General features: G+C 45.5%; 1 protein-coding gene across 2 annotated transcripts in view; it reads right to left on the reverse strand.

The window, feature by feature from the left end:
* Window positions 1–5,486: 5,486 nt before the first annotated feature.
* dusp8a (dual specificity phosphatase 8a) overlaps window positions 5,487–17,179 on the reverse strand; it is a 386,719-nt gene continuing 375,026 nt past the window's right edge. The window contains exons 5-7 of one of the 2 annotated variants that reach the window (XM_039736580.1): window positions 12,552–12,711; window positions 9,342–9,465; window positions 5,487–7,372 (exon numbers count right to left, since the gene is read on the reverse strand). In XM_039736580.1, coding sequence (XP_039592514.1) covers window positions 6,217–7,372; window positions 9,342–9,465; window positions 12,552–12,711 — 1,440 coding nt within the window. In that variant the 3' untranslated portion in view covers window positions 5,487–6,216. The remainder of the gene's footprint in view (window positions 7,373–9,341; window positions 9,466–12,551; window positions 12,712–17,179) is intronic. The other variant, XM_039736588.1, reaches the window with a different exon arrangement.

The raw sequence follows: 17,179 nt of genomic DNA on the forward strand, positions 1-17,179 counted from the left end.
ATCTTATTTTCTGAACTCGATTTTCGTCTCACGTCTCGGCTTTGGTTGCTCCAGTGTTCTGATCGGGTCTTATCTTCTGAATATTCTCACAAAACCTTCCTCTGCTACTTAAAGGACGAATAACTTCATCACATTTCAAAACGATTTCTTTTCTTGCTTTTTAGGGTGTACTCACATTAGGCCCGTTTGTTCCGTTCTGTGCCCGAGAGCCATGCGCTGGCCTGCGCTCACACTGCGCGTTAACATTTACCGGGCCCGGTCTCGCTATTGTCATCACCATTGCGACTTCACGTAAAGTTAAAACAAGATCTGAACACGGTTAGACAGCATGCACAGCCAAACGATTTCCTTAATTTGTGGTTAGGTTGGAGTCGTGTAGGGCAGGATGACATGCTATACTTGTACAGATTTACTGAGTGTGCAGCTCAGCGTTTTGCTGTTAATCGGGCTGCACGTCCGAGAAGATCTGTAAGGTGACAAATGATGTTAAGGGAGGAACTTGCAGCTTTTTTTGCCAACTACAATTCACATTCATCTGTAAGGTGAGAAGCAAAACCTGCTGTTAACTCAAATAGTATCGAATGAAATCTGACTCGTCGTAGTGTTGGTGACGCCATGTGTGTTTTCCGTGCTCACATTGTCCCCTGAATGATACCGAACCGTTGCCGGGCCCACCTCTTCCAAAAGACTCAGGGCACAGTAAAGTATGGTTGGCCCAGCAAGGAGCGATCCTACTAGTCAAACGAACTTGACTTTGGGGTTGGGGGTTACATGCGGACCAATGCGCCGACACTGCTAGTTTGAGACCCTTAGTGAGTCGTGAGTGCGCACTTTCTCAGAGGCGCGAGGAACACGCTTTCCTTCCTGGGTTAGGTTTAGGGTAGGGAACGATGCCATAAAGACGTGCTCCGGCACACTTAGCTCCCTATTTAGAGTATATATATATATATATTTTTTGTTCAATTCCACCCCTAACTGATACACTAATCCCTAATTCTTTTGATAAGTGAATAAAAAATTCCTTATTATAATAAATAATTAATAACAGGGTAAGGGTTAGTGCACTGGCCTGCTGGATTGAATGTGGATTTGAATCCCGTGGTCTGTGTGGAGTTTGTCCCTTCTATGCGTCGATATGTTTTTTGTTTTTAACTGGGTATTCCAGTTTTCCTTCCACATTCCAAGTAGACCATGTTAGTCAACCTGATGAATCTGAATTGCTCCGACGTGGAACCTTCCAGAACATTAAAACAATCCGGACGAGAACAGTCCATTCAGCCCAATGACGCTTTTCTAAAATGACATCACGTCGAGTTTCAAAGGTCCCTAAAGTCCTCCTGTCATCCCACGCGTGAGCGAAGGTTTCCCATCTCTGTAGTGTTTTCTCCAGAAACTGCTGGGATGGGCTGACTCTCCTCGTGACCCCCGCGGGTTTGAGAATGTGGCGGTCTAATGAAGCGTTACCTCCATTAGCAGATCGTTGGTGGTCCTCCAGTAAACGATCATCTGCAGGCCCCCTCTTTAGTGTTTGTGAAGTGTACCTACTCGGATCACCTCCCACTTTTTACACTAAGTTACTCGTATCCGCGGTTTAGCGAGTACTCAAAGCCCTCAAATCTCACCAATGAATGGAAAAACTTCAAGTGTTTCCCAGGCAGACGAATTCAGATCAACAGATTTGAAAGCCGACGTTTTCTAAACATTTCATTTCACCAAATGGAGGAAAGTTGGACTTCAATGTGAAGTTCAGCAGCGACTCACAAAGCAGCGCGCGTTAGTCTGTCGGCTCCACTTGACGTGCGTTTTAGAAATTCGCCTCAGAAATGAATGGATGTCCCAAGCGGGCCACCAGAGGGTGCATTTCTGCAGCAGAATGTGCAGTTTCTTTATTTTGGCATTGGTGGGGTTACCAGATACCTGTGAACCCAAAGGAGAACGCGTCCCGTTCTATTCATGAAAACTTTAAAAACGAGTCATCAAAATTAAGTTATAAATAACTATGCAGTTTCATGTTTTTCGCAGCACTTCATCATTCCCGGCAACGAAGGCGTGGAACTCCAGACAAGAAATGTTCTTAAAATTGGACTGTACCGTGTTTCTGTGTTTTCCGCTGCTAACATGTCGTTCTAAATCAGTGGCGCCTTTGCTGGCAACGGACACGTAAGAATCACAAACCAAACACTTTGCTTCGTTTTCGGGGCGTCCTTCACCAAATCACGGATACTTTGTTTTCACGTGGGCTGAGAATTTGCATTTCCTCTTGTTAGTGTTACTGCGGGACGACATGTTTAGATTAAAAAGACTACTGCATATTCATGCAACAAGAACGGACAACGCAAAATGGCGAAGTGGGCGTGTTTTGTTTTCGATGAAACACATGATTTATGTAAAACATGGAGATGACTGTGTCAAGTCAGTGATTGACAAAAGCTGGACATTTCCACCCTTTTTTAGGCAATGGCTGCCGGACGGAGGACTCGACACCGAAAAGGAAGACAGGCGGACGTCTGGTAAGCGTCGCTCGATAAGCCCAAACATACACATTCCGTCAAGGCCGGTTTATATGGCGGCACACGGCAGGCTGCTAACTCTGAGCCTCGTGCAGCATACAAACCGTAAGGACGCCAAGATCGAGCGGAAAAAATAGAAAAAGGAAAAAGAATCCAAGGAGTTTCCGATTACGGCGTACGATCGATTCTCACTGCTTGGAATGACCACATCGGTCGTTGTAACGAATGACCAAGGTACAAATCTCAATGGTGTGCGCCAAGGTGGTCTGTGTGACCTCAGATGGCTCAATTCCTGAGCCACAGGCTTTGGGATTGCGGGGGGGCTTTGGGGGTCCTCCTGTTGTCACCATCTTTACTCTCCCTCGTCAGAGAGACACTGATGTTGCTACTGAATGTACAGAGGACTTGATTGGATCGGGTTCTAAATGCAAAATATCACCTGGAAAAAAACGGACGGACGTGTGACCTGCGGGACTGGCATGGACTGAGTGAGTCGACGTTAACGTTCGGAATTCCTTACACGGTTAGTGTGGCCGATGCGCTGCCCTGAATTGTGCTGAATGGTAAACCCGCAACAAGAGGAGCGGCACAGCACTGCAGGATGTGCGACTTTGACAAAGCTTAGCCCAGGGTGACAAAAGGTGACATTCAAAGACAGAATTTAGTAAATAAAAAGCAAAAAGTCGGAACCAGCGCAAGCCGCCCTAATTCGGGGTCTTCATAAGAAATGAAATGAGGAAGAAGACCAAAATAAGCAAGGGCAGCCGTGTCAAATATCTGAAATCTGATAATGTGTGCTTCACTTTGATTAATGTTTAAAGTCAAAATATTCTTGATTGTCATTTTTCACCCTCAGATGGAGGTCCACAGAGGGCTAGACCCCTAGTAAAGGATCAAAAATCCACATTTGAAATCCCTGACCATGAAAATAAAATAAAAATAAAATGAAGGTTTGAACATCGGCAGGGGATTTACACAAGAGTGCCAAATACAGAAATACCACATTTGTAACCTTCTTGGGGGGCTCATATAGGGCTCAGACCACCGGTAAGGAATCAGATATCAAAAATACGATCATATCCATCATCAGTAACCTCGAAACAGTATAAAACGACACTCCACGTGCTTAGGTTTGAAATTTGTCATTTTTCACTTTCTGGGGAGGGGCTTCATAGAGGGCGAGGGACCACCAGTGAAGAAGCAGATATTTGAAATGTTACCACATTTATGATCAGCAACCTGAAAATAGCATAAAATGACACTCTACATGTCTGTGTTTCAAATCTGTTATTGTTAACTTCCTGGGAGCGGCCCTTAGGGGGCTCGGACCACCGGTAAAGAATCAAATGTCAAAAATATGGTCATGTTTGTGATCCTCATAATTCACTGAAGTTTTGCTCCCTTGTATCCTATGAGGGAGTCAACCCCTGGGGTCATGTGATGTGGCGGCGCACCTTCAAGACCTTCTGATCAATTTTGAGACTGTTTACTCTTTATTATTAAGGTCTCATTTCCTGCACTACAGATGATCTAAAAATGGCCTACAAATGAGGAATTTTTCAGGTCTAAAGGTCCTAAAATGGGGAGGATTCCAAAATGCTTGTGTATGTAGACTTCAAGGCGAGCCAAGTGTCATATGTGGGGGTCTCCTTGCACCAGTGAGTCAGTAGAGGCCAGCCAAAACGTCAAAAGTGTAGGAACACAAGATTAGGGGTCTGATAACTTCATGGGGGGCGTCATTTTGAAGGACTTTAAATGCAGGTCTGATCTAACAGACAAGAAGGCAGGATAAGGCCACGTCAGAAACGTAGGTTTGTGTTAAGATTGTCCAGTAAAACAAATGTGGGTGCTTTGGGCATTGTGCCTCTCTTCTGCTAATACATACAGTCAAGTGCACTTCTGCTCGACCGCAGACCACTCATAAAGCCACACAAACCACAAAACACGTAGGTGCCACAAAGGAAGGACAGGCATCCTGGCAAGGATAAATAAAGGATCCATACCCGGCCAGGAGGCTTTAATGGAAGGAGGAGGTGCACGAGGCCACCAGGAGCGGCTCACTCACCCATACAACAGGGCTGGATTACTTTAGGAGACCCGCAGGGTGGCGTTGGAATTGGAGTCCGGAGACGCAGCTCTAGCCCTGTCGGGGTCTTTGGGAACCACCAGCGGGCACAGTCAGGGGAGGACTGAGACAAGGAGCCGGAAGCACATTCTGGGTTGACTTTAACAGAAAGCCCACTGCCGCACTTAGGGGAGTCGGCAGGCAGCGGGCAACACACAGTTGGAGGAAGATTTGGTTTATCATCCTTCAGCATGAACTTTGAGGAAGGTGATTTTGTGACGGTGTTTCGGTTAAAAAAAATAAATAAGCGGTCCAGGCATCACTATGTCTGAGGTTCTGGGGGCTCACAAACAAGACATCAATCTAAAAGAGTGCCCCCCCACCAATACCAGGAGCAAAACCCTTGAATGTGAACCGTGAAATTGGTGCAAAAAGCAGTCACTCCACATCCACTCCTAAGTCAAAGGCGCTCCTGTAGAGCGGGACAAAGTACTCTGAGGCGCCCATCAGACCCTGACCGTTAATGCAGACAGAAAAAGCGTATTTGCCGAATATTGCTTTAATTTTTTCATTTGCTTTCTTTTGCTTTTCTTTTTATATAAATACAATAAACTGAAGAAAAAAAAAAAAGAAGTCCATCAACATTATATTATTTCTCATTACCAGAATGAACAGATAAAATAAATTAAAACAATAGTGACAGAAATAATAGATAACTGCAGTAATATTATTCATCTTCCCATATATATATACACACACACATATACATATATACATACACATATATATATATATATACATATGTATATATACATATATATATAAATACATATATGCATACATACATATATTATAAATATATATATATATATATATATACACACACACGTATATATGTAAAATATATATATATGTATATATATATACATACATATATGAGCTTGTTGCCGATTTGTAGCATACGGTGGTCTGTATCCATTTGTTCTGAGCATGCCTAGAAATATACGTTAGGAGGAACATTAACAGAGTCTGCGGCTCCTTCTCCCCAAAATGAAATCAAATAAGAGCGAGAACAACATAAAAACCAATCATCTTGGATGTTTTCAAATTTCACTCGGGTAACTGAGATGTCAGAGAAGGATGGATTCGGGCCTGTCGGAGCGGGTTGGCACCACAATGAGTCGCAGGCGTCGTAACGTGCTGCTGCTGCTTCTGTTGATCTGTCATTTCTCACGTGCGGTGGGCTCACCGTCAATTCAGTTATGCCGCAGTGCAGATTTCTGTACTAACATCCTTTTCATAAACGACAGACCCGAACCGGCCTTGCTCGGAATTGTATTTTGCCGTAACGCTATGTCTAAAAACTAAAATCTATTCTCGCCTGATTTTCGTCAAGCGTGGTTTACTTCAGGGTTGACGTCTCTTACAAATGAACCCCGGGCCATCTCGATTTCAGCGTTCCAGGCATACTCAGAGACAAGGAGGCGCAAACCTAAACTCATTTTTTCAATTTGTTTTTTTTTCTTTTCATAACATTAATGCAAACAATTATAAATTAACCCCGTCCCATCCCGTCCCGTCCCGTCGCCACACTCCCAGTGTTCTTCAACATTATTTTGTTCCCATCCTTCTATGCGACTGTCAGGAGACCTCAATGATTTCCATGCTCCCGGAAAAACTTGACTGCTTGCCGATTTTCCCCAAGTCCTCCCTGGACCTGGATTCCGAGATGCCTTCCTCAAACTCCATTTGGCAGCTCCTTCGTTTGAACTGCTTGTCCACGGATGTGCTACTGTCTTCGTGCCAGCTGGCTCTCGAGTCACAGTGCTCTTGAGGTTTGTCCCGCAGACGGACCGCCTCACAACTGCTGGGCAGCCCGCTGCAGCTGTAGGCCGTGTAAGATGAGCTGCCACCAAACAGCGTGGAACTGCTACTGCTGGGCTGAGAGTCCGTATTGAAGAACCAAGGGTTCTCGCCAGTCGGGGTACCGGGAGTGGTGGCCTGTACCGTCTCTCTGTGCTTGGTCCACACATTTCTCCCGCTGGGCCCTACAACAGGCTGATGGCCATTGGGCAGACCAAGCAAAACGGAGGTCTTCAGATTTTCATCGAGGCTCGGGCTCTTGTGCAAGGAGCCCGTCCTGCTGAAGTTCAAGCTTAACGAGTGTGCTGGGGAAGTCGCCGATGCAGCCCCCGTGTTTCCATTGTGCTTTGATTTCCTTCTCTGTCGTACCTTAGCCTCACTGCTTGGCTCGTTTGTCCCGGGACTATCCAGGACCGGTGAGAACTGACAGAAACCGTTACTTCCGCTCGGGCTATCTAACTTACACAGCTTTGGGACATCTTCTGAATCGATGGGACTGGCGACAGTAGGTGTCCTTGGACAATGGGTGGTAGAATACGCCGATTTGATATCCAGAGAAAACGAGCGTTTCAGACGGTTGGTGTCAAGAATTCGTTCCGCGGAGAGGTGCAGTCCATTCAGTCCCTGCTGGAGTGTGATGGGGGAGGCCAGCTTGGATTCCCCTTTCTCGGAATCAGGCTGAACATCTGAACTCTTTGCGTCGGGCTCCGTTTCGGAAGCCAGTGAGGTAGAGCAGCCGTTCTCCTGGGTGGCGATGCCAGTCAGAGTCTGTGATGATTCTTCCGGATCCACAACTAATTCCGGTTTCTCGGCCAGGGACTTGCTGGAGGAAGTGGACCAGGCTTTTAGCAGCTTCATGCCCTTCTCGTACTCTAGAAGCTGCCCCAGAAAGTTAAAGTTGGGGGATATTGAGGGCCTCCGATCTTTTACAAACCTGTGGGACCCCAAAAACATAATGCAGTTAGCCTTTCATCAACTATATTCACAAATACAAGCATGAATGACTTCAAATTCGTTATTACGGAATCCATACGGAGGCCCCCATAACACCTGGGACCAAAAGACACCTCTGCCCTGGACATGCCACTCTGCTCCACAGTTTAAAATCACAAATCACACACCTCAAACATCGCGATTAAAGGGCACACTGCGGACGTTCACTGAAGGAGATTTGCATTCGTTTTGGTCGCACCACACTTTCTTTACATGGTTCCCCCAGTATAGGGGTCTTATAATGTTTTCTGTCACAGCAATGGCAGGCTCATTAAAGCCGTCACAATTAGTCCTTTGTCACATGTCCCTCACTGCTTGAAGTCTGAGAGACACCACCAGGTGCTGAGGGTCTCCTCTGGTGATGCTGTGTCAAGCCTCTCATGCAGCCATCTTCAGCTCCTGCTTGTTCAGTTTTCTCTTCAGCAATCGGGTGGCTGGCTTGGCCATTCAAGAAGTTTCCATTTTTAGCTCCTTTATTGCCCCAGCAGTCTGTTTGGTTCATTATCTGGTAGGATGAAGTGGCATCCAGTGAGTTTGGAGGCCTTTACTGGGACTTGAGCAGGTCACAAGTTCCTACACATCTCAGAATTCATTGTGCCACTGCTGTCATCAATGAAGAGATGAGAGCCTCGTAATGGCTTTGTCAGATGTTTTTGTACACCACAGAATTCATTGTGCCATTGCTATCAGCAGTTCCATCATCAACGAAGAGAAGTGTGCCAGTCAGGACTGGTGGCGGCCATACATGCCCAAGCCGTAACACTCTAAGCACCACCATGTTTAACAGATGAGGTGGTGTGGTTTGGATCTCAGACAGTCCCTTGTCATCTCCACACTTTGCTCTCGCCGTCACCTCTGATCAGGTCCATCTTTGTCTCATCTGACCACAAGATCATTTCCCAGAATTCTGCAGGCTCTTTTCAGTCATAAACTGTAATCTAGCCATCCTGCTATTGTGGTCTTCATCTTGCAGTGTGTCCTCTGAGTTTCTGTTCATGGAGTCTTCTGCTGATAGTCGTCTCTGACACACACATCAGCCCCCTGAAGACCCCCTGTTTCTGGTCTGTCAGACAGGTGTTTGGGGATTTTTCTTGACCATAGAGAGGATTCTTCTGTCCTCAGCAGTGGTGGTCTTCCTTGCCCCACCAGTTCCTGTGTGATTCCTGAGCTCACCAGTGTGTTCTTTCTTCTTCATGATAGTCCAGACAGTTGATTTTGTCATCTTAATGTCTTACTGATGTCTCTAATGGTTTGATTCTTGTTTACCAGCCTCATAATGGCTTCTTTGACTTTCATTGTCCTCATGTTGAACAATGGCAGCTATAGACTCCAAAGGGTAGAAGCAGGCCGAGGTCTCTTATGAAGCCATGAAAACCCACTTGAGGAATCACAAACACCTGTGACACCAAACATTATGGTGCCCTGACACGGGGAAGGGTGGGGGGGGGACCGTGTAGAGAAAGTGTGGTGCGACCGAAATGTCTGCAAATCCCCTGAAATGCGAATCTGCAGTGTGCACTTTAATCGCGATCTCTGAAGTGTCTGCCTTGTAATATGAAACTCTGGAGCACAGGAGGGAATCAAAGACAAACGGGTCCCATTATAAGGGGGGCCCTGTATGTATTATTAGTATACAAAGGTTTACTCTGAGGGGTCCTGTGACGTACAGGTGAATAAGGGCAGCAGGTAACCCTGACGCAGTACCGGGGTACTCATTATGAACCCAAACAAGCAATCAGTTTAAGGACGAGCCACAGCCCAGCAGGTTGTGCCCATTTCAAAGTTACTTGTGCTGGACTGCTGCCACATTCAGAGCTGGTTCTTGCCCATTAAGCAATCCTCAAAAGTACGACAAGTGTGCCAATGGGATGGTTACATGAGAAATATCACAACAAAAAACACCTTAATACCTGTACGCATCATCTGAAGATAAGCCCATCGTCTTCATGATGTAGGCAATGGCGATCGTAGCGGACCTCGAAATTCCAGCCAGACAGTGAACAATCACTCGACAGTTGGAAAGTTTCGCTTTATCTGAATAAAAAAAGAAAAAGGACACGTTGTCAGAACGTACGGCTCTGAAGAAACCGGCCGGCCAGCAAGTCTTTGTTCTCCCTCGACTATTCAATTTCTAAATATCACAAAGGGAGCGGAGGAAGCGCTCTCTTATTTTCTTTCTCACTTTTCATACATTTGGGTGGACAAAGAAAATAAAAAGAAATTCACCGTCAACCACACCAAACACGCAGCTTTTCCAAAATGAAAAAAAAAAAAATATATTGATACAAAATAAATAAATAAAAAAAACAGCACAAATGTTTCTAATATATGAAAAACTGGCAAAGGAGAAAACCTTGAAGAGTTCGCCAACCACAAACTTGCTGGCTAACGCTCTCAGCTCATTTTGGTGTGAAACTGGACCAGAATGGATACATGGAGCCTCTGTGTGTTTACTGTGAGAAAAAGAACGTAAGGGGACAAGCCCCCCGAAAACAAGCAGGAGCTGAAGATGGCTTGGCAGAGCAGCACCAGGGGAGCCCTTCAGCACCTGGTGGTGTGCCAGCTTTGCTCCTCTGTGTTTACTGTTAGAAAAAAATCAATAAAATAAAACGTTAGGCAACGGCGAACTCTGCGACACTGGGATTTACGGAAGGGCAGAGCTGTATGTAAGGCTTCAGGCTTCTTCTTCTTCTTCCACATCAACATCCTCGCCTCTGGAAGGACCATAAAGCACGCATAAAACTACGAAAGTTGGTGAAACGCTTGAGGCCGAACCCGAATGAGGCAAACTTTAAAGCTGCTAATGGAAAAACATTGTGGGAGCGATAAATTGATTAGAGGAAATCAATCCAAACCAGAGCAAAAAAATAAAAAATAAAAGCAAAATCACACAAAAGGACTTTTCCGTGTAGTCCGTGGCACAGACAGCTGAATTATCTGCGCTCTGCTCAGGCGGCCTTGACTGTGGAGGTCTGTGATTAGCAGCAGACGTCAGACGTGCCTCCTGTGCGCCATTGACTGCTTTGGTGCACTAATATTAATATATCTACTCTCTCTATATATATATATATAAAATCTTAAACCTAAAAGTGCAACGATTTTATGTGACGTTTTTTGTTTGGTTTATTTTAAAACCTACATATATATGTTTGCTGCGGTGGGCTGGCACCCTGCCCGGGGTTTGTTTTCTGCCTTGCGCCCTGTGTTGGCTGGGATTGGCTCCAGTAGACCCCCGTGACCCTGTAGTTAGGATATAGCAGGTTGGATAATGGATGGATGGATATATATGTTTGGTATCATTCTTTTCAGAATATATCGAACTTTAATGTGATGTTGTTAGATTTTCAGATTCTTATTCCGTTTTTAAATTATGAACTAAAATATCAAGAAAAGTGTGGTTTTTAATATCAAGAAAGTTGAGATTTTTTATTTTTGATTGAGTAAACTTTCTTTCACAAGAGCAGTAACATAACACCAGTGTTTGTATTTAGGTGATTTAGTTAGCAGAAGGTCAAGGCGCTGAAGGCCCCCCTAGTGTACATATATATGTTTGTAATTGTGGGCAGCACAGGGGCACAGAGGAGGCGCTGCTGCCTCGCGGTAAGGAGACCTGGGTTCACGTCCAGGATCCTCCCTGTGTGGAGTCTGCATGTTCTCTCCGTGTCTGTGTGGGTTACCTGCAGGCTCTCCGGTCTCCTCCCACAGTCCAACATGCGTGTGTGTGCCCTGTGACAGACTGGCGCCCTCTCCAGGGTTTGTTCCTGCCTTGCACCCTATGCCAGCTGGGAAATTCTCCAGCAGACCCCCTAGGATCCTGTTCAGGACTAAGCGGGTTAGCAAACGACTGCCTGTCTGACTGTAATTGTGCATTTGTCAAAGCTGATGAAATACTTTCATATATTAACAACAAATTATTGGATGTTTTGCCTAAAAAGCTTTATGAGAAAACCTATAGCCTTATATCTCAAATACTTCAAGCAATAATTCAGGTGGCCAAAAAAAAAGAAGGCAGTGGCCAATTTAAATCAAAGCTTTAAAGACACGTTGGGCACAGCACTGGCAGAGTGGCGCTTCAACATCTCTCAGTATAGTCACATTAATCTCGTGTCTGCAGGTAGAAGATCAAGTCTCTGCTTACGCTGGACTTACCATCTAACTACGTGCTCTTACCTTGTACTTACTGTGTAGTGTAGTGCTATAATGAAATACTCCGTTGTATTTGTTATTCCACAGTTTATATACACACTGTGACGGCTAGGGGACGGCGGCAGTGAGCCCCAAACGCGAACACACAAGACAGTCCCGGGTTCTAATAAAGGGGCTGTTTATTACAAATACCTTGTAACCACAATCACAAACCTCTTCTTCCGTCCTCCTCCTCTGCTCCCTCTACCACCACTGCACTGCTCTCCTCCAGTCGAGTGTTGCCTTCCGTCCTCCCAGTTCTGATTTGCCCCGATAAGGCAGTGTGGTCCCTTTTATTGTGGACTTCCAGTGCCAGGGCTTCACCTGTTGGAAGCCCTTCTGGGTCAGACGCAAATCCCAAATAGCAGGGAGTGTACCAGCCTGGGCTGTGTTACTGGACTACAATTCCTAGCATTCCCTGCTGGTGTCCAAACAAGCACCAGTATCCTGGGCTTCTGCCATCTGGCATCCTTGGGGGATAAAATGGCCGCCAGAGACAGACCCTTCTTGTCCTGTAAGTATAACTGGTCGGGATTCCTGTCCATCTGCCTGGGGCTTCCCATATGGGTAAAGGAACATCTTCTCTCCTGGTCGGGACACCCGTCCGTCTGCTTGGGCAGATTCTTGATTTTTCCCCTCTCTTAGCCGGGATGCCAGTCTGACCCAGATGGCAGTTACAATACATATTTATAAAAATTGCGGAATAACAATTAGAATTGAATACTTCATTAGAGCATTACGCTGTACTACACAGTAAGTACGCGGTAATAACACCTAGATACTCTGCAATTATACAAGTAATAACACAGTGAAGTGTAATTAGGGACACCTAATCTAAAGTGAGACCCCAGATTCGTTAAGATATTAAGATTTGTCTTTTTCCATACCATACAATAACATCATGGCAGGTGTTCACAAGCAGCGCCAATACTCACCAATAAACTCGTTCGTTTTGTCCAGCCAGGGCAAAAGCTTTTCACAGTAGTTGTCATTCACTGGGATACGCATGAAGTGGCTCTCAGAAATGAAGTCTGGTTTCGGGCAGGTGTTGCTGGCGTTCAGGACGAAGGTGATGCCATTCTGGGCCATCAGGTCCTAAACAAAACAGGGCTAATCGTCATCAGCTCTTTGCTCACGAGAAACAGAAATACTTGAGGCTAGTAAAGACATTTCAACCTTGCAAACAGTACAGCATGCAACGTCAACGGAGAGTATGACGGGAAACCGTTAAATCAACTTCATGGTTAAAAGAGGGTCCGCCACTGCAACTGCCTCTACGTCGTGAAGGTTTAGGGTTAGGGTTATGGTTCAGCTCTCACTTTTTACCAGGCACTGTTTCGAGGCTGTCTTCTGGTCAGATTTGTTTTACGCAGGGCTTGGGGAGGGCAGGGTTTGGTAAAGAGAAGATGACATTTTTTTGCAAGAGCTTTTCAAGACCACTTAGTGAGGAACAGAATGTCGACACGTTTCAGAAGATGCAAGTTGTGAGGCGACAGACCTCCTTGAAGGTAAACTGGGTGTAGATGACCCCGAGAACGCCGCCAGCCTCCTCTAACGCTACACTTAGGATTGTAAAGGTGCCTCCGTCGATTGACTAATCGAGGATTTAAAATGTTAGCCCTCAAAATCAAAGCGTCACTTGGTGGGGAGGGACGACAAGCACATAACACTGAGATCAGCCATCAAGTTAAAACATAGGGCTGTAAAAATTAATTCAACAATAATTGTTGGATAATAAACAGCAAAATTCAAGGAGCGGATGTGGAGGGGGTCCACTCCTACAAGTACTTGGTGGTCCTCATTAATGACAGGCTGGGCTGGTCTTGGAACACAGAGGAATTAGGGATGAAAGGGCAGAGCAGGATCTTCTACCTTAATACACCGAGTTCCTTTAATGTGGGAAGTGACGTCCTTCACATCTTCCACAACCGTGTGATGGCTGGTGTGGTGTACTGGGCTGGTGACATCATGTCAAGAGAGGACCACCAAGTCAACAGGCTAATTGAAAGGGTATGGGACACACTCTGGAACTCCCTGGTGTTCATCCATCCATCCATTATCCAACCTGCAATATCCTAACGATAGGGTCACGGGGGTCTGCTGGAGCCAATCCGAGCCAACACAGGGTGCAAGGCAGGAAACAAACCCCAGGCAGGGTGCGCTCACACACACACACACACACACACACACACTAGGGACAATTTAGAATTGCCAATGCACCTAACTGGCATGTCTTAGAACTGTGGGAGGAAACCCATGCAGACACGGGGAGAACATGCAAACTCCACACAGGGAGGACCCGGGAAGTGAACCCCTGGTGTTGATATGAAGACAAAACTGAGTGCCATTATGAACAACGCTGCACCAACACTGAGGACTTTCTGCCACTGAAAAGACTGGAGGTCCTTTATACCAACAACAATACACCTGTATAGCGCCTCACTAGGACTGGGACTGTCAAGTCAGAACTTCTCTTTCTTTTAAAATTTTCCTGCTTTATAATCATTCTGGTGTGTGTTTAGACCAAAGTCAGTCAGTCATTTAGTCCTGAACAGGGTCATGGGGGTCTGCTGGACCCCCATCCTCAGTCCAGAGAGAGTATATTGATTTATTTACCTACAGTGGGCACGGAAAGTATTGGAGTTTGCTAAAAGACACCTGAAGGACTCAGAGATGGTGAGAAATAAGATTCTCTGGTCTGATGAGACCAAGATAGAACTTTTTGGCTTTAATTCTAAGCGGTATGTGCGGAGACAACCAGGCACTGCTCATCACTTGTCCAATACAGTCCCCACAGTGAAGCATGGCGGTGGCAGCATCATGCTGTTGGGGTGTTTTTCAGCTGCAGGGACAGGACGACTGGTTACAATCGAGGGAAAGATGAATGCGGCCAAGTACAGGGATATCCTGGACAAAAACCTTCTCGAGAGTGCTAAGGACCTCAGACTGGGCCGAAGGTTTCCCTTCCAACAAGACAATGACCCTAAGCACACAGCTAAAATAACGAAGGAGTGGCTTCACAACAACTCTGTGACTGTTCTTGAATGGCCCAGCCAGAGCCCTGACTTAAACCCAATTGAGCATCTCTGGAGAGACCTAAAATGGCTGTCCACCAACGTTTACCATCCAACCTGACAGAGCTGGAGAGGATCTGCAAGGAGGAATGGCAGAGGATCCCCAAATCCAGGTGTGAAAAACTTGTTGCATCTTTCCCAAGAAGACTCCTGGCTGTATTAGCTCAAAAGGGGGCTTCTACTAAATACTGAGCAAAGGGTCTGAATACTTAGGACCAGGTGATATTTCAGTTTTTCTTTTTTAATAAATCTGCAACAATTTCAAAAATTCTTTTTTTTGTCTCTCAATATGGGGTGCTGTGTGTACATTAATGAGGAAAAAAATGAATTTAAATGATTTTAGCAAATGGCTGCAATATAACAAAGAGTGAAAAATTGAAGGGGGTCTGAATACTTTCCGTACCCACTGTATTTATTTATTTATTTATTTAAAAAGCCAAATCTCCCCCGTAGACACATGAAGTTTGTTATTTTGTTCGCTTGATCCAGCTAAATCGATTTAATACAGGTTGTTATGTGCATGTGACACCCTAACTGATTAATATACACAGCAATTCAAAAAGATTCATCCGACTTCAAAGCGTGTGAGGCGTCTATGAACCAATCACATACCAACTGAACTTAGGGGGGCGGTCATAGAGCTTCTGAGTGTCACCTCATTGGCTCCCTTCAGTCGGCGCATTTCTCAACAACAAGCTCCCTCATCGTTGGATTGGCCGTAAAGGAGCCTACGATTTGGCCCTTCACTTCAGGCCCCCCAAGATCACCAGATGGCACACTGTGTTTATTTATTTATTTATTTATTTTTTGTGGGGGTAAACATTAAGGATTCTGTTTTTGTGCCCCCACTCCCAACCACACTGGATGATCTATGAAATCTCATTGAAAGAGCCGAGAGGACAGTGACAGCCGACATGCTCAGTCGAGTGTGGGCTGATGTTGTCCGTACAGCCACAGGAGGTCATATTGAGCACTTGTGCAATTACATCATAAACTTTATGGTCAGTTTACAATTGACTGCATTGTTCTGTAATGATTTACAAGTGAAATGAATCATTTTGAAATTGGATGAATCTTTTTGGATCACCCTGTGTATTAAAAATGGTGACCAAAAGTCCAAATTTACGCACTGGTTGGGCAAACGTGTTCTGAGAGCGAAACTGACTTTTTGTACTCCAAGTTGGTTCTCGTAAAAAAGGGCTTAAACTTGCAATTTTACTTTTCTTAACATTCCTTAAAGAAAAGAAAAAACAAAACAAATGGGCCTCGATAGAATAATTATCAGATAAAAAGGCACGGAGCAAAACATCAAGAGAATTTTTTTTGCAAGCAGGGACTTGGCAGCTTTTCCCTAATTTACAGTAAACGCGTTTCGTTTTCTTCAGGCTTGTGGCTAAATAGGACGGCGCAAGAGCGGCCAAGTGCCTCTCACGGTTGCCTGCCGAGACTGAGACGGCCGTGTGTCAACGCATCAACAATTAAAAGCCACAACAAGACACTAAGCTAAGTAATGTTGAGGGTGGCCGGGTGGCGTGGCGGGCAGCACTGCTGTCTCAAACATCCATGCGTGTTTTCTAGACGTCTGCAGGGTTTATTTCTTCAGTTGTCCTTACAGATCCCAAAGACGTGCATGCTGTCAGTGCTCCTGGTGCGATGTGATTGTGTGTGTGTGAGTGAGGGAACGCTTCAGATATGCTGTGTCACCTACAGTCATATGAAAAAGTTTGGGACCCTCTCTTAATTCTCATTTTGCTGAGCTTTCAAAGTAGCAACTTCCTTTTAATATCTGACGTGCCTTATGGGGACAGTAGGATTTCAGCAGTGACAGTGACATTTGGATTACTGTAATGTGCTCCTCATCGGGATTCCTGGCAAGAGTATTCAGAGACTCCAGTATATTCAGAATTGCTCTGCCAGGATCCTGATGAGGGTGTGAAAGCATGACCATATCACCCCAATCCTGAAAACCCTTCACTGGCTCCCTGTCCCACTCAGAATTGAGTACAAGGTCGTTGTCCTCACCCATCAGTGCATCTATGGACATGCCCCCCTTTACTTACAGGAACTCCTTACCCCTCATACCTCCTCACGCACTCTCCGCTCTGTACACACTAACGCTCTCCAAGTCCCTAGAACCAAGCTTCGCAGTATGGGTGACAGGGCTTTGTCATCTGTGGCGCCGAGACTGTGGAACGCCCTCCATGACTACCTGAGAGCCCCACAGTCGACTTATGTTTTTAAACGGAATCTAAAAACTCATCTTTTTAGAAAGATATTTTGTTAAAGCATACATAGATTTTCTTGTTTTATTATGTTTGTTTTTACTATGTAGCACTTTGAGATTTCTAAACTATGAAGTGCAATATAAATAAAGGCGGCACGGTGGCGCAGTGGTAGCGCTGCTGCCTCGCAGTTAGGAGACCTGGAGGTTCGCTTCCCGGGTCCTCCCTGCGTGGAGTTTGCATGTTCTCCCTGTGTCTGCGTGCATT

The sequence above is a fragment of the Polypterus senegalus genome, chromosome 1 (genome assembly GCF_016835505.1).
Source record: "Polypterus senegalus isolate Bchr_013 chromosome 1, ASM1683550v1, whole genome shotgun sequence".
In the NCBI taxonomy this organism is placed as follows: Eukaryota; Metazoa; Chordata; class Cladistia; order Polypteriformes; family Polypteridae; genus Polypterus; species Polypterus senegalus.